This window comes from Coturnix japonica, chromosome 8 (genome assembly GCF_001577835.2).
Source record: "Coturnix japonica isolate 7356 chromosome 8, Coturnix japonica 2.1, whole genome shotgun sequence".
Taxonomy (NCBI): domain Eukaryota; kingdom Metazoa; phylum Chordata; class Aves; order Galliformes; family Phasianidae; genus Coturnix; species Coturnix japonica.
The window spans coordinates 20,119,199-20,145,008 of record NC_029523.1 but is presented as its reverse complement, the minus strand read 5'-3'; the positions used below and the strand labels follow the sequence as shown (position 1 = coordinate 20,145,008).

Sequence of the window (25,810 nt, the reverse complement as noted above, 5' to 3'; positions counted from 1 at the left end):
TGCCATGACTTCATGGCTCTAGCTTTTATTTCTTACATTGAAAAGACTCACTGCATCTAGAATGCGGATTTTTGAGCGTATGTGCTACGGATGTTCCTTAATATTAGTGTTTGTAAGGGCTAATTGCAAGCCATGAGATGTTTTTAGGAGCTTTTTCACTCCTTCCTGATTTGATTCACTCGAAGTAGTGTGTTGTAGCTTGGCTGCAGGGTTGAGGTTTTGTTCCAAACACTGCTAGTGACAGAGCACACACTTTATAATGCTGTACATCAAACTGGTTTTGACTTTATTAAGGAAATGAATGTTCCTGTCTGCCTAACTGACTTAGACCACTATTTTCTTTAAAGTCAGTGCTTTCTTCTCTCACACAAATTCACACAAACGACTTTTCTTTTAGGAAAAAATTATGTTAGGACTTTTAATGCAACAAATCCTGATATTCTATATGCTGAGTAATTGAACTATATGGATTTGCCATGCATGCTGTTCGATTTGAAATTAATTGTGAATGTTTTGGATGTTAATATGGATGTTGTTATAGCCAGCTTTGTGAAAATCCTCGCCTGTAATGAACCAGAGATAAACAATGTTGGATGTCATTAGAAATACAGAAAATACATCCCCCCTATAGATTATATGATTCATCCTCACAATATTGTGCTATTTATTGGCACCCTTTCCTGGAGAAAAATAGAAGCATTCAGAAAAAGATTATTTGATTTAAGGAAACTCATATATGGGCTGAAAATATGGGGGCTGTTTAGAATAGAGAGATTTTGAAGAGGTAAGCAATAATAACTGAGTCTGTGTTAGTTATGCACAGGACAATAAAAGAAGCAAAACTACTTTCTTTTTGTATTGTTGTATAATAACAGATGATATGAGAAGTGGTCAGAAAGGCTCATAGCCCCAGTCCAGCTGATATACAGCTGGCTGCTTGGCTGGTCACCCATATTCATATTTAGCCAGAGTTTTTGTTTTATTTCCTTGGTGCAAATCAGGTTCTTGGATGTCAGGAAACACTGAAATGAAGATGCACAGTCCTGATTCAGCACCTTGTTTCTGTTCGCTCTGATTTTCATGTGCACAATAATTGCTTTAAAAAAGAGGAAAATGAAACCTGATCACTTGGAATTGCCCAACTGTATGGCTTTGCTCTTCTGTAGGGACAAGCAGACATTACAGAAATACTACTTGTCACAAAATCATCAATGTTGTCTGTGCATTGTATCTTATGCTGGAATTGTAGATGAGTGTTCTTTATGCAGTGCTTCGAAATGTTTATTTCCTTGTACTTCAGAGTACAAAAAAAAAACCCCGAAAACTCAAATCTAAACATTGTGTATGTTCCAAATAGAAGGAAGCTATGCATGCTTTGTGATTTTCAGAAAATAAAATAGAAACTGAAGGGAAAAGCATGTTAGCGCTTTTCAACTTGCGAATATTTCTTCTTTTTTTGTGTTATTTCCTCTTGCAGATTTAACTCTGGTTGGCCTTCACCAGCAAATGGAGATGAGATCCATAAAAGAGTGAAAAATATTTTAAGGACACACAGTGCTAGACAGCGCCTGGTGTTTGTAAGTTTGCACATTAAGTCTTTTCTTCTTTCTGAAACGACTGAGGAAGACAATTGTGCTTACACTCCTGAATTTATTATGATGCTGTCTTTGACGCACACTTGATTGTAGAAATGTGAATTTAAGCTGAACTCTTTCTTGCTGTTTTCAGTAGCCTCCTTATGTGAAGCTTTTAAGGACGGGTGGCAACCTCATAAGGGTATAGAAGACAAATTTTCTTTATATCTGATTCCTTTGCTTTCAATGTAAGCAAAATATATGTGAGAGATCTATTACGGAACACCATGGGCATCTGCACATAAAAAGCTGCTGGTGTCCAGCTGTATGTAGAGCTAATATTATTCTCCAGTTGTAAGTTTTTTCCTCCCATTAATTACCTGGCTCTAAATGAAATCTAATGATATTAAGCCTGGGATCAGAATATTTTGTCCTCGAGTCTGATGGAATTTGGAACTCTGATTTCAGTCAGTCATTTGTTTTTTTTGTCACTGCAATTTTGAGTAACCCACTCATGGCACAGGATCTCCCTCAGCAAAGGATTCGTAAAAGACTGTTCATCTGCAGAGAACTTAAGGGTCTTAAGTGTGAGATGAGGTAAAGGAAAGGTAAAAGGATATAAGGGTGAGAGTAGGTAAGATAGAGATAAGAAGCTCTGGTGATTTTTTTTTCTTTGTCTGAAAATCTACCACACTGATGTTATTGATTGATTCAAAGAGATGAACCTCTTGAAGTAGGGGAAGATCTTTTTTTTGCTTCAGCTTTCTTATAAAAAGGAGTGTTGACAGAAATCTGCTTTAGGCTGCTGTTGTCCCCTCACCCCTCTGCCAGAGTTTACCGTGTCTATGGGAAGCATGATAAAGAGTGGGAGAGCCTTCGTCTTCCCACCTCGCATTTCAGTGCAGAAAAGGTAGATGTACCAGTAGTGCACCAACAATTGAGCTCTGCTGACTGAGGTGCAATGAGTACCATAAACTCTTGGCAGAGGCTGGGGCAAAAAAAAAAAACAAGGTTGTTGTCTTAATCTGCTGCTGCATAATATACTGAAGAACATCTGCCTTGGCTCTGAAGTCTTGATTTATTTACTTGTTTATTTCCCCAGCTGTAGCCATTGTGGGCAGCTACTTGTGTTGCCTGTGTGCTGTCTTAATCTGATTATTTTCTCATTTCTGCTCAATCTTTATTTTCAGTTTAGTTGATGTGCTTTTCATTTTCAACCATGAAAAAGGTTTTTTTCTCATGCAAGCTAAGATTGTTTGATCCAGTTTGTGTTGTGCCTTCCTCAGTTCATATCAAAAAATGATGATTTTGTGAGCTGCCAGAAATCTAGTCTGCACTGTTATATAGTGGATGGATGAGGTAAATGGGTCATCTTGAAAGTGAGAGTTTAGCAAAGGAAGTGTAGAGAAATGTTTTGATGGTTGTACTGAGGGCCATGGTTTAGTGGGAAATAATGGTGGTAGGTGGGTGTTTGAACTGGGTGATCTTTAGAGGTCTTTGCCAATCTTGGTGATTCTGTGTACTTGCAATGGGCTGAGTGGATTTCTGGCTCCAGTTTGTGTGGTCTTCTAAACTTTGAAAGGTTAAAAAAAATAATAATAATCTTACTCTGTTTTATTCCTAAGAATGTAATGCTAAACAACCATCCTCAGAAGCATCCATCTGTGTTTTCCAAAATTGTTTCCATAGTGCTCTGTAATATAGTGTGACTGGAGCTCTGCTGCAGGTTCCTTAGGGTGTCCGCTGTAGCTTTCCACTGTGACATTCTGGCAGTATCATAATATTTTCATCTTTTTTTTTTTTGGCTTTCCAGAACACAATTTGCTTCTGGCAAATGCTGAAGAGTTTTATTTACTGCTGTACCCCAATTTCTCTACTCAGTACTGTGTAGCCTGTGCCTGCTGAAGGAAGAGTTTTCCTGTTTACAAACATGCTTATTACCTGTATTGCAGTGCAATGGATTGTATTAGACTTTTCCACATACACATTTCTGCCGTTCAGTTACTTCTGCATCTTTTTGCTGTCTACTGCCGTATTTATCATCTTCTCTCCCAGGCTTGTGTTTCCAACGAGTCTGATTATTCTAACTTCACAATCCTGTTTTCCTGTTATTTCTGATGTATTGTGAAAGGTAATTTTGTTTACTAATCTTTGCATCAATTAGCTTCTGCTACAACCACCGCTGAAAGCCTTCTTTTCCATAGCATCCTTGTTTTTCAGAGCAGAGTGAATAGGGTTGTATTTGTTTGGATGAAATTTCTACCATCCTACCTCAGGTGGGCAGCTGGCTTATTTCAAATGAGATATTCCCTCTCATACATACCTGAGAGGGTAAACAAGGGATTATTTAAGTCTAGATATCATTTGGATGGTAAGATTGCTTTCTAGCAACTCCTAAGAGATCCGCTCAAGGATCCTTACGTGTATTAGAGGTATTTTTAAAAAGTCACTTAAGCATGTTCTTTGCCCTGTGTATGCAATGGGAAATGTACAGACGTGCAGAAGACTTCTCTCTGTTAAAATGCATGACATGAATGATGGTAGCTTAGTGGAAAAGCTGTTAGCAGGAAACTTTTGGTTCTGTCTCCCATCTTTTACAAGAAACAAAAGTAAAGCAGTTAGCAGTAGGTTTCATAGCATTTAACCTGCATGTTTTGGGGTTATTGAAGCTAATGCTGTCTGCATGGTTCTTTAGATCTACAATGTCTAGAAATTCTTTCTAGTTTATTACCTGAAAATTATTCGTTGAGTTGTGCTGAACTTAATTAAAAGTGTTCATAAATAGCGTTTGGCTCATTACACTTTGTCCCTTTTTCCCCCCAAGAAATGTAAGCACTTTAATAGTTTTCTAAGTGGAAAGAAAGTATTTTTGAAATGAGATCATTGTAATCAGAAACCAAGGTAATGAGAATTTGATTTCTGGGTTGTTTTTTTACAGGATGAAAGTAACTCATCAAAAGGAAACTTGACTAAAACAAGAGAATCTTCACGTAAAGCACACGTACCCTTAAGTGATCTGCGGAGCAGGTATGGGGTTTTTCTCTGACCAAGAAGGAACTGTCATAATATTACTCCTTAAATACTAAAATCCTATTTTGAGCTGTGTTATTTTAGATTTACCAGGATTTTTTTGCCTAAAAAGAAAATAGTTAGCTATCATTATACCATTCATTCTGTTTGGCTTTGTGTTAATAAAATTAGCGTTCATTAAATTCTGGGTTTTCTTACTGAACTTGGTCATAAAAATGATCCATAAGTCGAAACTGCTTGTGTATTTGCTGAGGAAAAGGTATGATGTAATGCAGGGCAATTTTAGGGTTGTATGCTTTCTGTTTTTCTTTATGACAAAACCCCTAGAACTGTGGTGCTGGGTTTGAGGAAGCTTGACACTTGGGAGAAAAAAAGAGATTTTACTTTGCTAATTAAATGTAGTGCAAGTCTTTTAACATAGGCCATCAAAATAATCTCTGTATTCTGTGAAAAGGAGGGTTAGTTCAGTGTGCAGATAGTAGTGAACTTCAACTTGTGATTAGTACGTTCTCAAAAGTTCATTTACTTGTTGGATTTTATTAATTCCTGTAATTCACAGCCTCTTACATGCAAGGGATCTAGTTAGTGTTGGATTTTCATGTGGATGTGGAGTTGCTGCAGAAGTTGTTAGCATTTCTGTACTTGAGCTCACTCCTGTATTCTGCGTGTAGCCTTTTTGCCTCCTTATCCTCTGTGCAGAGAGATGCTGCAATTAAATTGTGTAGGATGTGTTTCTGAGAGAGAAAGTGCAAGTTTTTGTTCTGAGGCAGCTTTGGGAGTTTGAGATTGGTGCTGAGACTGCAGACGGTGAAACAGAAGAAGAAACAAATCCTGATACTAGAGAATCAAGAAGTGATGGGTTATGAAATGTGGCACTCAGCTTGGGAAAAGACCATTCCTTGGGTTTAGAGGCCAGCAGCACTAATCCCATTCACTGAAGGGCGAGACATAAAAGGACAGTCTGATTGCTGAGCATTCAGCACAGTGCTCATAAACAGGATACAAGGACAGAGGCAGAGTTCACAGAAGGACATGGTTCTGTCAACCAAATGTTGGCAGTAAAGCAGGTGATTCAGAACCACTGGGAGTAAGGAAGAGGTCCGTGTTTTGTGAAATATTTAGTATATGATTCACTCAGAAAAGAACTTCTGGGACTCTTAAAGGAGATGTATGACTGAACAAAAGCATCTGACAGGTATTTCAGAGCAGGGAGTTGCGTGCAGAAATCCTGCTGTTAATATGATTTGTGAGTGTAATTCCCAGATTGTTTAGCTCAGGTTGTCTGTTCGTTTCTAGTCAAGATAGAGGAGGGACCCTTCTCTGTGTTGGCTCTGTGTCCACACCAGTTCTAGGCATCTGGTGTGCAAGGACTAAAACAAAGCTAAAGCATGCATGCTTTCAGTTCTTTGTCAGGAGCAGAAAAGGAGTTTGTGGAAGTTGCTGTTCTTAGATGCTTTCTTTTACTGCAATTAAATTGGTTGGATTCTGAGTGTCTCTCTGTAGATTAAGCTTTCAGCAGATGAAAATGAAAGTACAAAGCTGACTACAGGAGATGGGCTCCAAGGAAAACGATGCCAGAGCTGTTTATTGCATATTTGCAAGTTCTGTCCTTATTTGTTGGACTGGGAATTCTGTCAGAACTGAAGTGACCCAGACTGAGGAAAGGAGGGGGTAAAAGTTCAGTTGTTGATGGGTGCCCAGAGCATTGACTTGTCTACATTTAACGTGGGCCAATATAACTTTTCTATTGATTTTACCGTTTGGTAGGTTGGTTTCATTGCTTCCAAACAGTAGAGAGCAGGTCACCCTCTCCAGGATGATGAGTAGGTTTAAATTTTCCTCATGCCGTTGGCTGACTCAAAATGTTCAGGCTTTATCTGTAAAAGTGGGCAGCTGACCTTTCTTCCTCCTTTAATACTGCAGCCTTATAGAAATCTTTTTAAATGAGGCATGGGTTTATATCAGCATAATACTACTTTTGTTTTCTGTGTGTGAATTGAAGCTTAGATATGTGAGTTTAAACTCATAGTACTAATTTTCTTGGCTCACATTTTTATTTCTTAAATTGAAAACCTTATGATTTAATGCAGCCAACTACAAGTATTTGTGAGTCCTGTGGCACAAGTACTCTTCCAGTTCTATCATATATGCTTACTGGTACGAACTTGAATATAACGTTTTGAGGATTGGCTTACCATAGTAGATCAACAAATCATATGTACATAGCACAGTCTGAATCTTCCCTGTGAAATGTAAGCCATTTCCCAAGTGAAGATGGTCATCACAAGCTTCACTTTCCCCATCTCTTTTCCCAGACTGAGAACCTTACTGAAAGGCTGAAGGTAACTCAGTCCTAATTTTGTGTCATAAGTGCCTGAATATTGGAGCAAGTGTGACAAATATCACCTCAGTAGTTATTTTTCTGCTGATGATTTTTCTTCTACTTGTTTCATGCTTTATTATAGGAAAAATGGCTCACTTCATTGTATAATACGATCCTTGCTGTGATAGTCTAAAGAGAAGGCATACAGTCATGAAGTTTAAATATACACACAGATTTGTCTGTGTTTTGTAATGATTTTCAGAGATTTTTTTTTTCCATAGATAATGGGAAATAATTTCTTAAAGTAAACAGGCTGTGTTTGGTATTGAAATGGTGGCATAGAAGATGGGGTGGGGAGGGAGTGCTTGATTGCCATTATGTCGTAATGTGTTTTGTAGAATACTTAATCCAAGATGCTTCCGATAGAGCACTTTACTGCTGCAACCAAAGTAATTTAATATACCCCTGATAGATTGTCTTCATATTGAAAATAGCTGCTTGTGGTTACATTTTGACCTTCAAAGGACACAGAAATCCAACTGTGTTGCTCTTGCATGGGCTCGGTGCCTAGTCACACTGCCTATCAAAATACAGCAAAATGACTGCTTGCTCTTTGAGAATTAATTCCTTCTGTTTGGGAGGTATTATCAAGTGCACATGGTCAGGTAGGAGAGACTTTGTGTGAATGAATAGTGCAGGGTGGGCTCCCATTTCTGAGGAGTAGCTGCAGTGCAGATTTTGTTTCTCTTTCTGAAAGGTAATCTGTGGTTAGCAGCTTTACACTTGGATTTCTGCTGGCTTTGTACTTCTGATTCCTCTCATTTATCTTGATTTGATCATTTCTTATCTTTTTTCTTTTTCTGTTGACAGTTCACCAGTGCAGCCGAACATCACTGTTCACTTGGATAATGGTGAATTCTGGTCTAACCGTGCAGCTGTGTACAAAGGGAAGCCTCACAGAGCAATCTTTGAAGACAGTCTTGGGAAGATATATAGAAACATGTACCGAAAAGCTGCTGGCACTATTTGAGACCAAAAATCATACTCCTGATAGCATCAGCTGGAAATGCACAGTGCATGGTGTTATTTCTTACGGAAACTTTTTTTTATGTAGCAAATATTTGTACTCTATTTCTAAGGTGTAATTATGGCTGGGTGGGATTTTGGAGAAATGGAGTTTTGGTCTGGGTTGCCAAATGAATGCTATTAGCAGCACCCTCACCACCCCAACACCTCTGCTCCAAATTTTATGAAAACCTAACAAATAACAGGAAAAAAAGCCCTAAGCCCCTCCATAGTTGAGAATGATGTTGCTCCTTTGAGACTCTCAGAAGATAGCCATTTTAAAGTCTAGTATGTCCGATGGACATTCCTGCCTGACAAAGGTCAGGTTTCAGCTGCAGTCAATTATTATTGAAATAATTAAATTGATGTAGTAACATAAGGAGCAATAAGTCCTAGTGTTCAGAGAGGGTATCTAAAGGGGGAGGGCAAGTGTGAGTGTTGATTTAAATGGTCTGCTCTGGGAAAGAGGGAATTTGGATTGTTTTTCTAGAAAACTGGCTTTAGATTATTTGTTTTTTAGCAAGGCGGAAAGAAGACTCCAAAGAGGTTTCAAATGATGTCAAATTTTAAAAGAAACCTATCCAGATTAGCAGTATGGATTATTAGAAGGAGAGCTTTCTTTACATGCCCTGCGTGTTTGAAAGTTTCCATGTTTTCTTGAATGTAGTCCTGACATGTGCAAATACAGTTGTAGTTTTTAAAAATACAAATGGGAAAGGAGTGGGGAAGACTGGAGCAAGGTAGTCATAAAGCTCATATATCCAGTACAGGCCTTCTGAAGTGCCTGTATCACAATCCCACCTAATTTGGAGCCCGTCCTTCCCAGTCTGCTGGGATCCTGTTGGCAGAAATCACATTCTTTCTGCTAAAGGCCACCAAATGTTCATCAGCAGTTCAGTGCTATCCCGAGGGATGGAACCTTTTCAGCCTTGCATTGAACAGATCCCACATTAGCAAGCCAGGGCAAGTTGCCCATCTATTGAAAAGCCGAATGCTTTAAAAGGGCAAGAGTGTCCATCTCCTGCTTCCTTTTAGAATGGGGAGGGGGGAAATGCATGCATATTCTGGCTACTTCCCTAAGTGAACAGGTTCAGTTATACCGATGCCATTTTACCTGTTATGATAGGATAAAAGATAAAGCTTGCAGTACAGATGGCAGAACATATGACTGTTACCTGCCAGCATGCCTAGATAAACAAAAAGTTGGTCTACTCTGCCTTCCATCCTTTAATGCTGAGACAACATAATTGATTTGAGAAAGCAGTTGGTGAGCAATTATGCTGGTGGGAGAGCCTGCTGAAAGGCTGTGTGCTTCTGCTTCAAGAAAGGGGACTCTCAGAGGAAGCATCTTCCATACAGACGTTTCTATTCTTTGTAACAGTTAAGCTAGTTGAAGTGGATTAACGCTGATCACTTCCTGTCCCTGCTGCCATTTAACACATTAATGCTTTCAAAGGGCATTAGCTGCACAGCCTTACTCTGCAGATAACTGTTGAGGTGCTCTGTGAAGAAGTAGTATGCTTTTATTATTTGTAGATGTGAAAAGAAAAGCTTACCTGAGCCATGCCTCTGAAGACATGGTGGCCGTGGAGTACTGGGTTACCAGTACTTGGTATTCCGTCATTAGTCCCATAACACCAGATTAGTCCAGAAGGGAATAGTTTCTGTCTTGCTACTCACGGAAAATAAGTTCAGGGCACAAACTGGGAATGGGAGAGGTTGGAGGCCAATGTGAAAAAACAGGGTAAGATTTCTGTGAGATCCAGAGGACATAACTGAAGAATCATAGTGTACGGTAAAATGACGACTTCTGATTTTTTCATCACAGGCTAAAACTAGGTGGGAGAAATAGAAAGTGTCGTATACTAAATTCTGACCACCATGAACATTCTCACCGAGGCCTTTGTATGCAGCATAACAAGTGAAGCAGATAGGCTCTGAGTGTCGCTGGCCCTGCTCCAGCTGCAGAGAGAGATGGCGTGTATGTCTTTCTGCATCAGCTGCTGCAGGATATGTGTTTCTCTCTTGGGTCAGAGTCATTCTGCAGCTTATATGCTGTGATACTGCACAGTTCTCTTCCAAGCACTGTACTGGAAATCCAGTTTGGTTAATGGAAAGCTTTTCTATGAAATGTGACCTAAAACCCAAAGTACTCTATCTGTCCATAAAATCTGCAAGCCACTTGTTTTTTAAAAGCTTTTGGCCCCTTCCCTGTTTGCTCGGCTAACCCTCCAATTAATATGCATACAGCTCAAGTGCACTGAGCGCTGCTGCTCCTTTGCTACTGCAGCATGCGATAAGTATAGGTTCAGGCAGTGAACCAACATAGTAATAAACTGTAATTGTTTAGTGCACCTTGCCTTCTAATACAATTTAAATCCCCTCTATCAAATGCAAATTTCTAGGTTCCTGAGTGGAGCTTTAAATAGCATTTTCTATGCTCATTCCTTATCTTTTGCCATCCACAAAGTGGTCTGTTAGTGACATTGGGATGGCATCATTCCACCTCCATCATTTTACCTCCTAAAGGAAAGCTGTCTACTGAAATCTAGAAATAATGGGCTAGATTAAGAGAGAATTAGTGGGTTTTTTTTATACAGCCTATCTCTTTCTCTTGCCCTCCCCAAGCTATTATAACCCAAGTGTATTATCGACAAATGTTGTTCAGCATTCAGTGTTGCTTGCAGTATGCAGTCTAATCAGTGTAATATTTTAATCACTTTCATTTTAATAAATCAGAGTCAACTTCCAGCATGCTCCCTTTCCTACAAAGAACTTGATATGGCTTAGGACCTTGGGATGGCTCACTAGGCATATACTTAGTCTGCTCATTGGATTGAATGCTAAATCCTTTGCTGAGTAGCAGTTGCTTTGGAAATGACTTAGTCATTGACCTGTTGTGGGTCAAATGTGAAAATATCTGACTTATTAATGATCTAACTTATCAAAGTTTTCAACAAGAAGCAGGGAAGTATAAGTTGGTCCACTGGGAACAAGAGGCAGAGGGGTGGTGGGAGTAAGGAACAGCCTTATGGAATTAGATGGGTGGTAATGTTTGTATGCCAGATCTGAAGAGGCTTTGAAAATGAGGGCTGTTACTTAAAATGTAGATCATGTTTGAACTTTACTGTTACTTAGTAGGTTGCCAAAATAGAGAGGAAGCTACCTATTGGGGTTGGGATCCTATTTCTGGGGATAAAATAACAGGTTTTAGCTCTGCTCAGTATTAAATAGTCTGTGCTAAATTCCCTTTCACTATTACCTCAGCTGTAAAATGGAAAGTTTGTGCTCTATTGAAGCTTAATTAAATGACTGCAGAGTGCTTTGGGATCCTGAAGTGAACGTTACTGAAATTTTCTTGTGGAAGCCTGGCTGAAAATTCCCATTTCATCTCCAGATTACTAAAAAGGCCTTATTCTACTGTTCCCAGATTTATTATGTTTTAATCAGCCAGTTATTAAGCGAGTCTTAAAGTTATCAAGGTAGAAACCTTATACATTCATAAGACTATTGAAAAAGACATTGCTTTATCACTGATCTTTATCACAGACCTTCCCACAATGGGCATTTTATGCAGTTTATGTCTCTTGGATGATCTGGGTTCATCATACTCATGCTTCAAGGTTTGCTAGCCAGCACCGTTAACATCTATCAGGTTGCTTTCATCCCCTCCCCAGGAACTAAAGTGGTGCAGTGGTGTGTTCAACTTGGCAATGGGAAAGGTTGTATGGTGCTATGGGTAACCTGCTATAATAGTGCTGATCTTCCTGATTTTTAAACTTAAAACAGTGTTTTCTGAAACACTGAGCTATGCAGCGAAGCTGTTAGCTTTTTAGCAGTGGTTACTCAATTGTATAGGTCTTGTGATGTGGAGTCTCTGAGTCATAGAAAACCCAACCATCAAGCTAGTTACTTCACTGTTACAGAGTGATCGTTATCAGGAGATTTTATTTTCAGGAGGTGAGAAATTTGAGGGAACTTTTAAATGGTTGGAACTTCTTCATTGTTGTCTTCAGTGTAAACAATTGAATTTAATGTGGGTTATATTAATGAGCTGCTTCAGTGACAGAAATGGTGCCTGGTTTTGGTGGTGGTCTCCAGTAGCAGTGGAGAGCTGGTCTTTGCCCAGTTCCTTTGAGTGTCCATAAATTAGTGTTGTGGGAAGCGATCAAAAGCAGCTAATTGGGAATACTAAGAACAAAACCAAATGTTGTTCTTGATTTCTGCTGTGTGCCCATGGAATTGGAGCATCATCAACCAAGACCCTAAAAAAGCAGCGTCTGTAGCTCCTTCTGTTAACAATGTTGGTTTGCCAAAGACATGATTTGTTCCTTGTGTTTGTCTTCAGAGAGAAATTCTCTGAAATGCAGTGATAATTTGTCTGGATGACAACATGGAGGAATTGCAGTCCTTCTCCTTGCTTGATCAATGTGGAGACTGTGCTCTTTCTTTGTGTTTGTTTCCATGTAGCTCTGGGTGATTGTTTCTGACAGAGAACTCTCTGCAGGTGAGATGTGCAGATCCGAGCTGCCTTCTCATCTCCTCAGGGGAAGGCGTTTGCTATTACTAAACAAGGTCCCCTTTGAATCATAAGGGTTTCCTCCTCCCTATGAAACTTATTTGGTCAAACATTGGTATAACAGCATGGAACTGCTGGGATTGGACGGGGCATGGATGGGAATCAGGCTTTCCGTGCTTTCTGCACTTGAATACCAGTCTACAAAGCAGCTGTGAAACCCATAAATAGATGCTGAAGCAACAAAAGCACCACTCACACTGCTGAATTCTAATGCAGGTATATTTGTATCTTTGCACTGGCTTTAATTTCTGTTTGGATGTTGCACCAAGGCGTTGTTACTATGAACTGTCCCACTGAGCACTGCACCAATGAACGTTTACTAAGAGGTTGCTTTCCCTGGCTGCCTTGTTTTCACCACAGCCATCTACTGTTTACATACATTTTAGCCTCTGTGCCATTTTTGAAGGCTTTATTTGTCTCATTTACGTTTTTGGTTCGGATAATACTTAAATATGAAATCCATCTGTGGAGCATATTGTATACTCACGTTGAGGGGTAAAACCGGTTTTTAATTAAAATTTTATACAGCACTTGTATTTCACTTTGTCCTGTTTTATTATGAAACACTTCAATCTTCCTCCTAAAACACATATGTCTTGTGCGTTTCAAGATGTTCCTTGTTGCTCATGCAGAACTGTATTCTGAGCTCTGTCAGCAGAGCGCCATATGTTCTGGGGTTCATTTTGCTTCTCTGGCGTCCGTGTAGGCAGCATATTGCATGTAAGGCAGCTAAGCTCTGCTCCATTCTTGTCTTTGTAAACTTGTCAAGAGATGAAAAAAGCAGGGAGAGGAAAACACTGAATAATACTGGAGTGATTTGAATGATCAATAAGTTACGGCAACGCGGCCAATCAGAACTGAGGTTTCTTGTGTACTTGGGGATTTTCCTTAATGGTGGCTTATGCACGGCCTTTGAAGTGATGCAGCCCTCAGTGCTCGCTGGTGTTACACCCGGAATGAGTGCTGGAGATTAAGATACAACGTGAGCCATTTGGCAGTGACAGGCATTGTAAGCTCTCTTAATTTTGCACTGATCTGTTAGTATTAAATTTAAACAAATGTGAGTAATAGCAGATGGGTACGTGAAGGGATTGTGCTCCTCCTTGCTGTCTCCTGACTTTGTGGGAAATAACTCCAGCCTGTTTAGATGGCAGGTACTGAAAAGACAGAAATCCTGAGACTGATGGTGTCCTTGTGGGTTGGGTTGTTTTTTTTTTTCAGTTTGGGTTTTTTTGTCATTTTTTTAATGTCATTTTTCTTACCAATCTATTTCTGTTTCTTTCCTGTCTACCATAAGCCAGCAGGTACCATCAGTCTTTAATACAGCACCCGTACGTGGGAGCACAGCCCCGACTGTTTATTGATAGCACTCATACATTGTCAGATGCTGATCTTATCTGCCAAATGCTTTCCAGCACCGCTGCAGTGACTGTGACAGAGGGCCAAAGTAGTTCTGCAATTCCATTCTTTAACTAGAGCTTAAGAATCAAAAAGGTGAAAAAGAAGAAACTCGCTAAGCAGAGAACAAGGAATGTGTATTAAACCGTTCCCCCTTTGCTGAGGTCTGAGGCTGAGGGCTGGTGCTGCTGCCGGGGTGGCAAGAGAGCAAACCTGGCGGAAGTGACAGGCAGCTCCGCTCCTGGGACTCTTATTTACATACGTTTAAAACAAACAGAAAAGCTGCCTTTGTTCCCCAGGAAAATCTATTTAGTTGGCATTCAGCTGGTGTGTGAGCCGGAACTTCTTTGGTGGAAGATGTCGAAACAAAGCAGCTGACATTTCTGCTGTGATGTGAGGCTGAAGCTAAGATTTGATTTTGAAATATGAAAGTAAACTGAAACTACCTCCAATTTAAAGGTGGGTTTGTTTGGGGTTGTTTGGTTTTCTTTTAATGACCTTAAAAGTTTTGTGAAGTTTTTCCTCCTTCCCTCTGGGACTAGAAGAAATTATAACAGTAATCTTACTTAGAGCTGGAAGTCTACAGAGACAGTGACTGTAGGTTAATGAAAAATTGACACTGCTACTTGCCTGTGCTTCCAGCAGAATGTTTTTCCTTCATACTGATGTGAACTATTGCACTGCGTGAGTTGGTTATGAGCCTCACATATTAAATGGAATGCTTCTTTTGTGGAAGCTTACAGGAAGGAGTCAGGGCTGAATGTTTTGTACAACGTTCCTGTTTGGAATGAAAGCAACAAAAACGATGGGGTTCCTAAAATGGTGGTTGTGTTTCTTCCCCTCAGATTTATAAGTAGAACCTGCTTGCTTAGTCTAAACCAGAAAGCAGCCAGAGGAATTGCCCCCCCCAAGTCAGTGCTGAGTGCTGCTAGCCCAGCCTGGCAGTAGTCCCATGGAGCAGGAGCTGAGTGCTGCATGTGTCAGCAGGTCATCCTGGATCTCTAGGGGTGTTGTTCCTTTCCAGGAGTGTTTCTTCCCTGAGTTTCTGGACAGCTTCTTTTTCAGAAACTGTACACATAAATGGTGTAAACTTAGCAGCTCACACTGACTTGGTTCGTACTCTGACATCTTAATATCTCCACTCCTTGTCCTTGGCACGGTGGTGCCATCTGGTCTTGCTTGGACAGCTTATCAGTAATACTGCGCTGTGTGATATTTCAGTTCTTGCTTCTGACATCTTGGGCTGCGCCTGAGCAGCACACCGCTACCTCAGCGCCAGCCTTTGACCAGATGGCACCTGCTGAAATAGCATCTCCCATCCACTGTGATGGAGATGAATAGACAGAGGTGCTGGAAAATAGGAGATGGGGAGGGAAGGCGTGATGTGGGATTTTTGGTCAGGAATTGAGGAGCTGCTGGTAGCCAGTGCTGCACTTGTATGACTTTAAACCTTTAAAAGACTCTGAGGAGTGCCTGGTGCTTGGTGTATATTTAAGGGCAGAATCTTTTTCCAACTCTAGGAGCTTCAAAACTCAATAGGGAGGAAAAAAATTCATGGCTTTGGGGGCTGGTGTACAATTGGGAAATGGCAAATATTTTTTTCACGTTAAAATTTTTAGACTTACACAATATTGATGACTTTTTAATTAAAAAGACTCAGGAAGACTTTGTTATGTAGTGATAAAGTGTTTGGTTAAACGCCAGCAGGTTTAACCAGTAGGTTTAACACGTGTGGTTGTGCTACTCCCCGGAGATGCACAAATGCACGCTGAGAAATCCTCTTGCCAATACATCAGCATTTTGAAAGTGCTAAAGCTCGAGGTTAACAGGGTTGTTGTCTTTTGTCTGGTGTTTAAAACGTCGCTTCTGCCCCTGTAATTGATGCAATAAGATGAATGCGCTGAAGGTAAGAAGTTGGCTTTTTTATTATGTGTTGGAGAAACGCTTCTTGACTACGTAATCCAAAATTAATTTAAGCCATCTTCCCCCTACCCAGAAAAGAAGTGATATGCCAGTGCTGGAAGTACTGGCTGGTAGGAAAAGGATGCATGAGCTGTGATATTTGTGGGATCCCTTTGCCTGGGTTGCCCCAACCCAGTACTGGGATCTTGGAGAACATCCCACAGTGGTGGGAGCTGTTCCTATAGTTTCCTCCCATAGGAATACAGGAAGGCAATGCTGCCTGTAGGGATCAGAGCTCCAGATCCTGGTAGCACCACAGAACCCAGAGGTGATTTCCAGCTGCGGTTCACCTGGGCAGTGATCCCAGCACGCCCTGCTCCCTATGGCCCAGAAAATGAGAACAAAGAGCCAAAGACAACACAGCGCCCTGCTTGCTAACTTACTCTGCGTCCTGCTAAAATGTATGTATGGCATTTCATTTCTTTCCTTTGTAATAAACTGTGCCTATCGTAGCATATATTCTTTTAAATAACATTTTAAAATATTTTCTGGTAAATTAAAGTGATGACATGTTTGTAGGGTTCATTGTTAATTTCATTTCCTTTGGCTCAGCCAGCCAGATAAAATGCTATGTTATTAATCTTTGTATAAAAGAAGATCCTTTGCCGAACAGTAATAAATGATCTTGATAGATTTGTCAGGAAAATGAATGATAATCATTTGCAGATAGACACAAGCCTAGTATGGAAGATTAATAAGAAAATATGTATTGGCATCGTTAATAACATCTGCTGCCAATGGACTTGTATATTGGTTACAGCCCTGAAAGCGATGCGTTCCCGTTAGGATATTGCAATCCATCAGCACAGTGAGGAGCGAGGCTGCCGTGTTCTGCGGCGATGACAGCCTGCTCCCAGGGGATGCTGCTTGTGGTTGTGGCATGGCTGGGCTCTGCCTCCCCGTGCACATCTCCTGGGGATGGTGCTAGAAGTCCCCTGACCTCATGAATGTGCTCATTCCGTGCTGCTCAGGTGTGACCCACAGATGAACAAGGCTGGGATGGAAGGGCTGGAGGTGCAAAGGAAGCTCACGCAGGTGTAGGCAGAAGGAAGGAGCAGAGGGACTGAAATGAGGACTAGCATGGAAAGGGAACTCTCCTCATCTCCAGTCTTCAACCAGAAGGGAAATAGAATCTTTCCCTTCCTTCTGTGGCCAATGTTAAGGGATGTATTCTCCTTTGTTTAACTGACACAGGCATCATCCTTGGAGGCGTTGTCCTCCAAGATCTGTGGTTGAGATGGGGAAGGGAAGAGTCAAGGCATGAACTCCCCAGATCAGAACTGTTTGTATCATTAGAAGTAAAAGGCTTAGTAAGCTCTACTTTTAAACTTTCCAAAACTATCATTTTTTTTTAGGGGGAAAGAACAATCTCAAATGCTTTTAATAACTTCCCCTTATCCCTCATCCTGCTCTGTGCTGCTTTTCTGATGGCTTACAGGGTATGTGGTCCAAAAAATAAACAATGAAAGCCATCGGGCTAAGCACTGCTGTGGGGCAGCTCTGTGGCTCAGGAGCACTCATCACCTCTGCCTCAGACAAGGAGGTGGGAGCCTGAGTGTTAGGAATGTGTCCATTGTTATTAGGCATCACCCAGCTATTAATCGCATCTGGTAACTTGATTTCCTGTAAATGTTTTGACGCATCCTCTAATCTGGGCACCACCTGCTCAAAACTTAATGGGGAAAATTGGGTTAGATGTTAGGAAAGAATTCTTTACTCTGGGTTGTGAAGCACTGATACAGGCTGCCCAGAGAGGATATGGATGTCCTGTCCCTAGAGGTGCCCCAGACCAGGCTGCTGGGGCCCTGGGCAGTCTGATGTGCTGAGGGCACCTACCCCATGGCTGGGGCTGGAAGTAGATGGGCTTTGATGTCCCTTCCAACCCAATCATTCTGTGATTCTTTCATCTTCATGGCACTGTGATTCACAGGGTGCCCTCACTTCCCTGCACAGCCCATGTCTAGAAGTTTGGACATGGTGGAGTAAAGGATCACACAACTCTATGGGGATTTTTAACCTTCTGCAGGCTTTTCAGGTCTTAACCACTATGAAGTGCTATTAACAGTGGGTATTGCCACCTTTTCTTTACAAAATGGTATAAAATGTGATGGCTGTAGCATGTTTCATGGTAGTCCCAAGGGGAGGCAGAGGGGCCTGGAGTCCAAGTGACCTGGCCCATGGAGGAGTGTTCATTTCCATTCCACAGTCATGACATGGTGGTCCCAGGGAGACCTTGGTGTGTCAGTGCAGGATATATAGCCACAATAACCTGGAGTCAAAATTGGCTTTTTTTACTAAGGCACTTTTATTGCTGGTAATGCTGTTAAAGGCAGGATTCATCCGGGAGTGAACAGGGACAGGCCAGGGGCTGGTGGAGGGGGCCTGTCTGCTGCCAATATGGAGCAGGGGACAGGGATTGGGGGGGTGGGAGGGTATCATCCAATACAGGTTCGGGATAGCTACAGGAGCCTGGATTGTCACTAATCCAGTGATAACACCCTGACCCCATCTCTATTTGGTCATGTAAAAGCCTGTGAGAAGTGCTTCAGCCTCCTTCCCCACAACAATGTAAGCCAGAAGTTCTTCCCCTGAAGCAGTGGGGCAGTTGGGTTGCACAAGGGGAAAGAGGCCCCAGGCTTTCCAGAGCTTTGCTCTCTGTCGGGTTTGGCTCTGCTCTAAAGCTGAACCAAGCTCTGCTGGCTTGATCCATGTGCTTTCTCATGTATCCTTTGCAACTGGGTTTGAGTCTTGGTCACTGCTTGGCTCAGGAATGGCACCACCAAACCCCACAGGCATTTCCAGCAAGCAGTGCCTTGGAGAAGGGCCGTACCCAGGCAACACGGGGACCATCACCAGAATCTGTCACCCAAAGCCTCCAGCTCAAACATGAGGAAGAGAAGACCTGTAGTAAACCAAAACCATGTGCTGCCCGACACCAACTCAGCCAAAATATCCCCACAGAAAGACATTAATGGTCAGCAGGAGAAGAGCGTTAACGTTGCAAACAGCCTTCCAGAGGGGCTTCTCCTCAATGCTGGTAAGTCTGCGTTCCAGGGCAGCTCTCTCTTCCTGGGACAGAGTTGGCGTGGGGCCGGGGGACAGACCACAGAACCACAGATATAGTGTTTTCCAGCAGGGAGGCTTTGGAACTGTGAGACACAGAGAAAATATTGCTGTTACCATCTAGAGGGGACAATTCCTTGCCTCCTCCTTCCAGATTCTGTTGGTCAAACTGCAATGGCTCTTAAGGTGTGGGATGGCCTGGGATAGGAGGTGGAAAGTGGTGATGGGAAGTGGAAGGAGAAAGCTTTGCCTCTACCAAGTATAGCACAGCCTGATTGCAGCTAGTTGATTGCAAAGCCAATCAGTCATTAGTTAATTAACAGACTTCTTCCCCCTCCTCCCCCCCCTCCAAGACCCATCTTCCATCCGCATTCACAAGTTCCTGACAGCATGATGGTGCATTTAGAGCTCTCCTGACTTATTTATGGCATGTGACAGGCCAGGTGAAATATGTGTTTTAATTGTCAGTCCTGTGCCGTGTGTATTTCAGTGGCTGTACTTTCCAAATATAACCTTTATTTTTAAAGGCAGAATGTCGTGAGGCCTTGAAGAAGGTGTTATCCAAGAACTCATTAACCTGTCAGTTCTTGTACTCAAAATTTCCTTTCCCATCATCACTAATTACCAAATTACTGAGACATTTGTTTATAAAAAATAAAATAACCAGTTAAGAGAACTAGGAATTGATAAGAAATTACCAACAGGTTTTAAGTAGATGAACATCTGCATGTAACTTAAACCCAAGCTTACTCTACTGGAAAAAAAGGAAAGAAAAAGAAGCAGTTCCTTTCTTGGTTCACAGGTTGGCGAATCTGTCTGGAAGACTAAAAGCCACAACGCTTTCATTACTCCCATCTCTATAACTGGTATAGCTATAAAAACATGCCTTTACTCCAACAGTTGACGTCACACTGTGGCTGGACAAGTGTGTCTGTGTGGTCCTGGTTATGCACTCACACACACACAAGTGTATTTGTACACAGCTAAGCTCCTACCTGCCTCCTCCTTACTGCATGCATCTGCACTTTCGACCAAGTCCTGCTCTCCATTAGCTGGGTTCATCTGTGCTGATTCGCTCTTGTAGTTTTTCAGGTCAATGTCAGGAGATTTTTTGTGTCTCGTCCACCATGTCAGGCAAGTAAGCTGAAAAGAAGGATGGAGAACACACAGGTTATGGCCTGCCAGTCCCAGATGGGTATGCAAGTCAAGGCTGTCTCTGGGGACAGGTCCAAAACAGGGCAGGAAGAGCTGTTCTGGACATTCATGGACATTCCATAGAACAAGACTGGAGCAGCGAAGCCCTGGTCACGTATCTGCCTGATGAGAAACTGTGTCCCTGCTCTGCCCGTATGGAAATGGAACATCTCCAATGGGTCACTTTACAAAGGAACGTGAGTCTGATTTCTGAATTTCACACACACAAATCCAGGCGGCAGCTTCCAGCTGACACAAAACGTTGCATAATTTCCAGAAGATTTATAGCTTTATTTAAATCATTTTCAACCAAGATGAGCATTGGGCAGGGCTAATCTTTCTTGTCACGATGTGCTAAATTGCTTTGATTTGATGATCCTCATCTTTCTCAAGGATTCTTTCTTTTTTTTTCCTCCCCTTTTTAATCACTTAGGAAATGTCACTGGAACGTATCAAAGTTTCAGAGTACTGAAGGATTTGAGAAACTTTTTGCTTCTTTTCCCATATGTCACCTGTGTGACCATCCCCCTTTGCACTGCACTAAAAGCTGCAGGGGCTGGAGATTCCCTGGGGCTCAGGTTCTGCCAATGAGAGCCATTTCCAGCAGCACAGACACACAGGTAACCCCATCACAGTGCATTGCTAAACCACCCCAAAGCTGGAACAGTTTGCCCTGAGAACTTGTGGCTGCCTCACCTCTGGAGGTATTGAAGGCCAGGTTGGATGGGATCCTAAGCAGCCTGATCTAGCAGCTGGCAACCCTGCCCATGGCAGGGGGTTGGAATTGGATGTTCATTAAGGTCCTCTCCAACCTAAGCCATTCTGGTTCTATCAAAGTGGTGCTTTGCCTGTGCTAACCTCTTCAACACAGCAAGCCAGGAGCCCAGAGGGTTCCTTGGTGAAGCCTCAAACGCATTCTTCAGCTTCAACCTCCCCAGAGTAGTTTTGGGATGGGTAAATTCCTCAAGGTCACCCTTCTCCTTTTTTGCTGGAAGCCCAGCACACGGTGTGGTGTCAGGCCAGCAGCTGGCCTGGTGCTCCTGTCAGGCAGCACACCTAAAGAATACAGTGAATTCAGACCACAGCACACTGAGAAAACATCCAGAGTGTATCAGCTGGAATTGCCGATCCATCAGCACGTCAGCATGAGCCCTGAGCCCAGAGGAGGTGACCTGCTTGTCTAGTACTTGTATTTTGGGAGCTGCTTCTCTCCCTTTTCACCCCCACATTCTCCTTGGACAGGGGAGTTTACAAGAACTCAGCAAAGTTTTTCTTTTGTTGTTTGTAAACTCGAATAAATCCTTCTGTTCCAAAATGCCATCTGCCACCTGACAGTTGTGTTTCAGCTTCACAGTCTCAAATTTAATTGTAAGCTCTTTTGCAGGGTTTTCAAGGACAGCGTGACACAATATGGACTACCTACAATGAAGACATATGAACTCTGGAGCATACCAAACAAATTCCTTGCATAGTTGTTTTCCAGCACAGCATCAATCACCACAGGGATGGGAGAGTGTCCAAAACAGCAGGAGAAAATGCTACAGCTTGCAGTTCTCAGATTGTAATTCATTTAAAGCCGGGCACATTAGCCGTACCTCTCTAACATCAGATACAAATCTCTTTTCTCCTTTTCCCATTTGCTATCTGAAAAGAATTGGGATTCAATATTTAAAGTTGTCCTGTGTAGATCTTCAGCTTGTATAAAGTGGCATAACTGTGCACAGCAGCTGTTGCTGGTCTTTGATGGCAGTGGAGCTATCCTGATTTACATCTGCTGAAATCTGATCTATCACTGTATTTCATTTGGCTTTTACTTTAGCAGCTTGTTTTTCTTTTACTTTTGCTTGACATAATAAATGGTGTAATTTCTAGCCCTTATATAGTATCTTTCATCATTACTTCTCTAGGTGCTGCACAGATAAGGGTTGGCAGATTAGCCCCAAGTGATATTTATGGGGGAAGATCTGAGGCTCGCCGAGTGAATTGCTCTGCAGTGGGACTGGGAAGGGCCGGAGCTTCACACACCAGCCAGGATGTCCACCACCACTTTTCAGCCACCGTTATAGGGACATACAGTCTCTTCACCGTAAGTTTCCTCTCTTGCAAGCCAAAACCCAACAACCCAAGGTAGCTTGTGGCCAAACACTGAGTTCAGGTGGCAGCTTCAGCCAGATGTAGGGCCTGATTTATCTGCTCTGCTTTCTACCTCCTGCTCTTCTTCCCACAATATTTCTGTCCTTGGACCATCTCAGTGTTGTCACAGACCAACTTGAGATGATGAGGCAGTTAGGGTTAGCACCTCAACAGGGCACCCTGGGAAACCACATTGCAAAAGCTGCCCTCAATCTGATGTCTCCATAATCAGATGGTTATTTTAGCCCCTGTGTTCAGCACTCCATTGCCACATCATTTTGCATTAGCAGCATTAACTACACGATACAAAGTGAGGAAGCACTAGTGATGTAATTATTAACAAAATGCCAAGATCTGACTAGATAATTAGGCCATTCACCATCTCCTTAAGGGAGGGTGGATTGTATCCCATGTTGTTCACAGAATCCAGACAGATATGGCAGACAAAGGCATCTTCCTATATGAAGGCAGGTTAGGCAGCAGTCCTTCTGAAGACTTGGTTCTGAGCCTTGGTGATTACACTTTAATTTTTCTAAGGTATTCACCCATCTACAAGATGTTTTTTGTACCTCCTCCTCCAGCACACACATTCCTTAAGAGAAAATGCTTTTACACCTCTGAGCTCAGACTGAAAAGCCTGCAGGTGCTGTGGACAGTTTCTTCGCTTTCTGAACCTCTGGGTATGAATGTTCACTATTTGCCAGTGCTATGCTAATGCATCTTATCTTGCTATTGCTGTGGGAAGGGAGCACTGCACACATTTAGTTATCGCAGGTCAGATGATGAGTGGGAACTCATTAAACCACAGTAATTAATTGCTGGCAACCATCTGGCCACCCCTGAGCAGCAGCGAACAACGTAAGCTGCAGAACTAATGGTGCCTCCTTGCCAGTATTTCTCTCCCATGCGGATCCTCTGATAGCTAATAAAAGCTGAGCCTTTATCTCAAAGCAGACACAAAGACAATCTCTCTCTGACTCTCCTCTATCTGAGCACCTGCTTTCATGTAATCTTTAGGAGCTGGGTATCTTTGACACCACTAACGTTCAATCAAACATGGATGGCACTGGTTAATGCTTTGCAAGTTGTGAGGAAGCAACAGATAGAAAATGCTGTGATAGCATCACCCTCATTTCCTCACGCAGTTAGAAAAGAAATAAAATAGAATGTATTTTAAACCTGCCCAGTAACTTTGTTTGGAGGTAGATGGCAGTTTTGTTATATTGACAGCTGCTTTAAAACTTTGAACTGAGAAGAGTTGCTCCGAGGTTTTATTACATAAAGCCTCCCAACTCTGCACTGTTTTAATGTGTTAAGTAAAAGAAAGTTGCGCCTGACTCAAAGTTATTAAATGTAATTGAGATCACATTGGGACAATTTTCCTAAATGCCCATGTTGCAAAAGTTATTAATCTTGTTTGCCTGCAAGATTGATGCTGGCTCTGCTGAAACAGAGTAGATGCTACAATTAGATATATTTAATTTCTCCTCAGCAGTGCTCTGTAATATGATTTCCTCTCCTTCCCCCTTCTTTTCTTTCTGTTCCAGCTATGATGGGCTGCGGTGTCTGCCCAGCTCCAGTGTCAGCATGGAAACTCGCACTCAATTTCAGTGCCTCAGGAAGCATTAACACTGTGAGACCTGGGGAACAGAAAGCTACAGAGCAAGTGCTTTTTTGCAGCATTACACACCATTTCGTAGCCACGGCGTGAGAAGGACAGATCCTAGAGATTTTTGGAAACCAAATGGGGTTTCTGAGAAAAGTCACTTACCTTTTCTTCAGGGATTGGAGGGGTGCAGAGACTAATGAGGACAATGACAATGGCGGTGAGGATGCAGAGGATAAGCGCGAAGTAGAGGTAGTGCAGGTCCTTCAGCACAGTCGGCCTCCTGTCCTCCTCACCGCAGGATGGTGCGCTATAAATAAACTCCATGATCATCCGAATGAGACCAATAACCAGCCCAAACACGAGGCCCCAGAAAGCACCCTGAGGAAAGGCAAGCGTAAAGAAAAAGTCACTGCACAATACCCTTGGCTGAAGGTTTCCTCTTTTTCATTCTTTCATTCCTTCTTTCTTTATTTATTTTTTAATATAGCTCTTTCATAGACCAAAACCTTTTATGCCTGATAGAATCCCATACTGACACACATCAAAGGAGGATTAGTTTTAAATCCTCATTTTATTTTTCTTCTCTTGAACGTGGAATTGATAGAGCACAGACAATGAATGTCTCGTCCTAGCAACATGCCTCCAACTAGACTTCGAGGTCCCATCCTTGAAGTGTAAAACATCTTTGGCTTTTCTGATTTCAGATGAGACTGACAAGAAGCATTGTTTGCAGTGGCTTCTTGGAAGCAAAACACATACATGAGAGATTAAGATCTACTAATACATTCCAGGAAAATGCTTTCTAATCATCATGCTTTTTAGCTGGGCCGGTTTTGAGTCTAAGGAATCTCCAAGACTGGGTAGTGAGGGGATATTTAATTATTTATTCTATGAAATTAAATATGTGCATCAATTGGTTTTTCACATGCCACTTACAGGCTCATTAATCCTCTTGCAGAAAATAGCCAGGATGAAGAGCGCTGTGATTGGTGGAGCCAGATAGCTGGTTATAGATTGAATGTAGTCAAAGAGCTTGCCACTGTTGGATGATTGAATGATGGGAATCCAAAGGATGCTGATGACTACCAGGATGAGGATGAAGACTCTGGAAGGTTAAAATAAAACTGCATGAGCTCAATTGTTGGAGGAGCCAACCTCAAAATGAAGTTCTGCAGCAAATTCCAATCGCTTTGAGAATTTCCTACACATAAATCCAGACATCATGCTTAATAATGGTGTGTACACAGGGAAAGAGAAAATTATTCTCTACTATAATCAAATCAGCCTGTATCCTTTGCCTATTCCAGGGTAAAGGTTTGAAACAGTACTTGTTAACTGAGAAGGAAATAGCACAAACATGCAGAATGCAGCTTAAATTCTGCTACCAAGAGGAGAACTTTATGTGCCCCTGATGCAATGCAGTACTAAGGCTTGCTTGTAAAGGCCACTATAACTTATCACAGACACAGAGATCTGGGAGGCCCTCCTCATCAAGGTTGTTCTTATCCCCAAAAAGTAGCAACTGCAATGTGTTAAACCTGCCTGATAAGAAGATCATGGTTTTAAAGACCTCCAGTGACAGCGACTCCAGAGCATCTTTGCCTTTCCTAAAATGCAGATTTAAGGCAGTATTTTTGCTAAGTTTAGCGGACAGAGAGGGAATGATCTACCTAGCACAGCAGTGAGCTCATTGTATCCCTCTGACCGGTTCTATCTGAGATGAAGCTGGACACTGTAATGCTGCTTCCCAAGCTGTGTTTCTGTTCTACGTTTTTGGCACCAAGTTTTATTAGCGTGCCAGTAAAGAGACATAAAGAAATGTAAGGACCTGCCCACAATCATCAGTTCCTGCTCCAAAGCATTTTTACGGATCCGCTGCC

The 25,810-nt window shown here is 42.0% G+C and overlaps 2 protein-coding genes and 1 long non-coding RNA gene across 3 annotated transcripts in view; 2 read left to right on the top strand and 1 right to left on the bottom strand.

Moving 5' to 3' along the window:
- Positions 1 to 13,107, top strand: part of SPATA6 (spermatogenesis associated 6) — a 37,800-nt gene extending 24,693 nt beyond the window's left edge. Inside the window, exons 11-13 of the mRNA XM_015870510.2 lie at positions 1,478 to 1,577; positions 4,513 to 4,601; positions 7,798 to 13,107. Coding sequence (XP_015725996.1) covers positions 1,478 to 1,577; positions 4,513 to 4,601; positions 7,798 to 7,957 — 349 coding nt within the window. The 3' untranslated portion in view covers positions 7,958 to 13,107. The remainder of the gene's footprint in view (positions 1 to 1,477; positions 1,578 to 4,512; positions 4,602 to 7,797) is intronic.
- A 4,961-nt stretch (positions 13,108 to 18,068) lies between these two features.
- The window catches only part of SLC5A9 (solute carrier family 5 member 9), a 19,657-nt gene continuing 11,915 nt past the window's right edge, over positions 18,069 to 25,810 (bottom strand). The window contains 5 exon segments of the mRNA XM_015870509.2: positions 18,069 to 19,080; positions 19,990 to 20,137; positions 24,093 to 24,308; positions 24,867 to 25,035; positions 25,759 to 25,810. The exon segment at positions 25,759 to 25,810 is cut by the window's right edge and continues 6 nt beyond it. Of these exon segments, the coding sequence (XP_015725995.1) occupies positions 18,872 to 19,080; positions 19,990 to 20,137; positions 24,093 to 24,308; positions 24,867 to 25,035; positions 25,759 to 25,810 (794 nt within the window). The 3' untranslated portion in view covers positions 18,069 to 18,871.
- LOC116653752 overlaps positions 20,137 to 25,810 on the top strand; it is a 7,924-nt gene continuing 2,250 nt past the window's right edge. Inside the window, exons 1-2 of the long non-coding RNA XR_004308150.1 lie at positions 20,137 to 22,274; positions 24,889 to 25,810. The exon at positions 24,889 to 25,810 is cut by the window's right edge and continues 2,250 nt beyond it. This is a non-coding gene — a long non-coding RNA (uncharacterized LOC116653752). The remainder of the gene's footprint in view (positions 22,275 to 24,888) is intronic.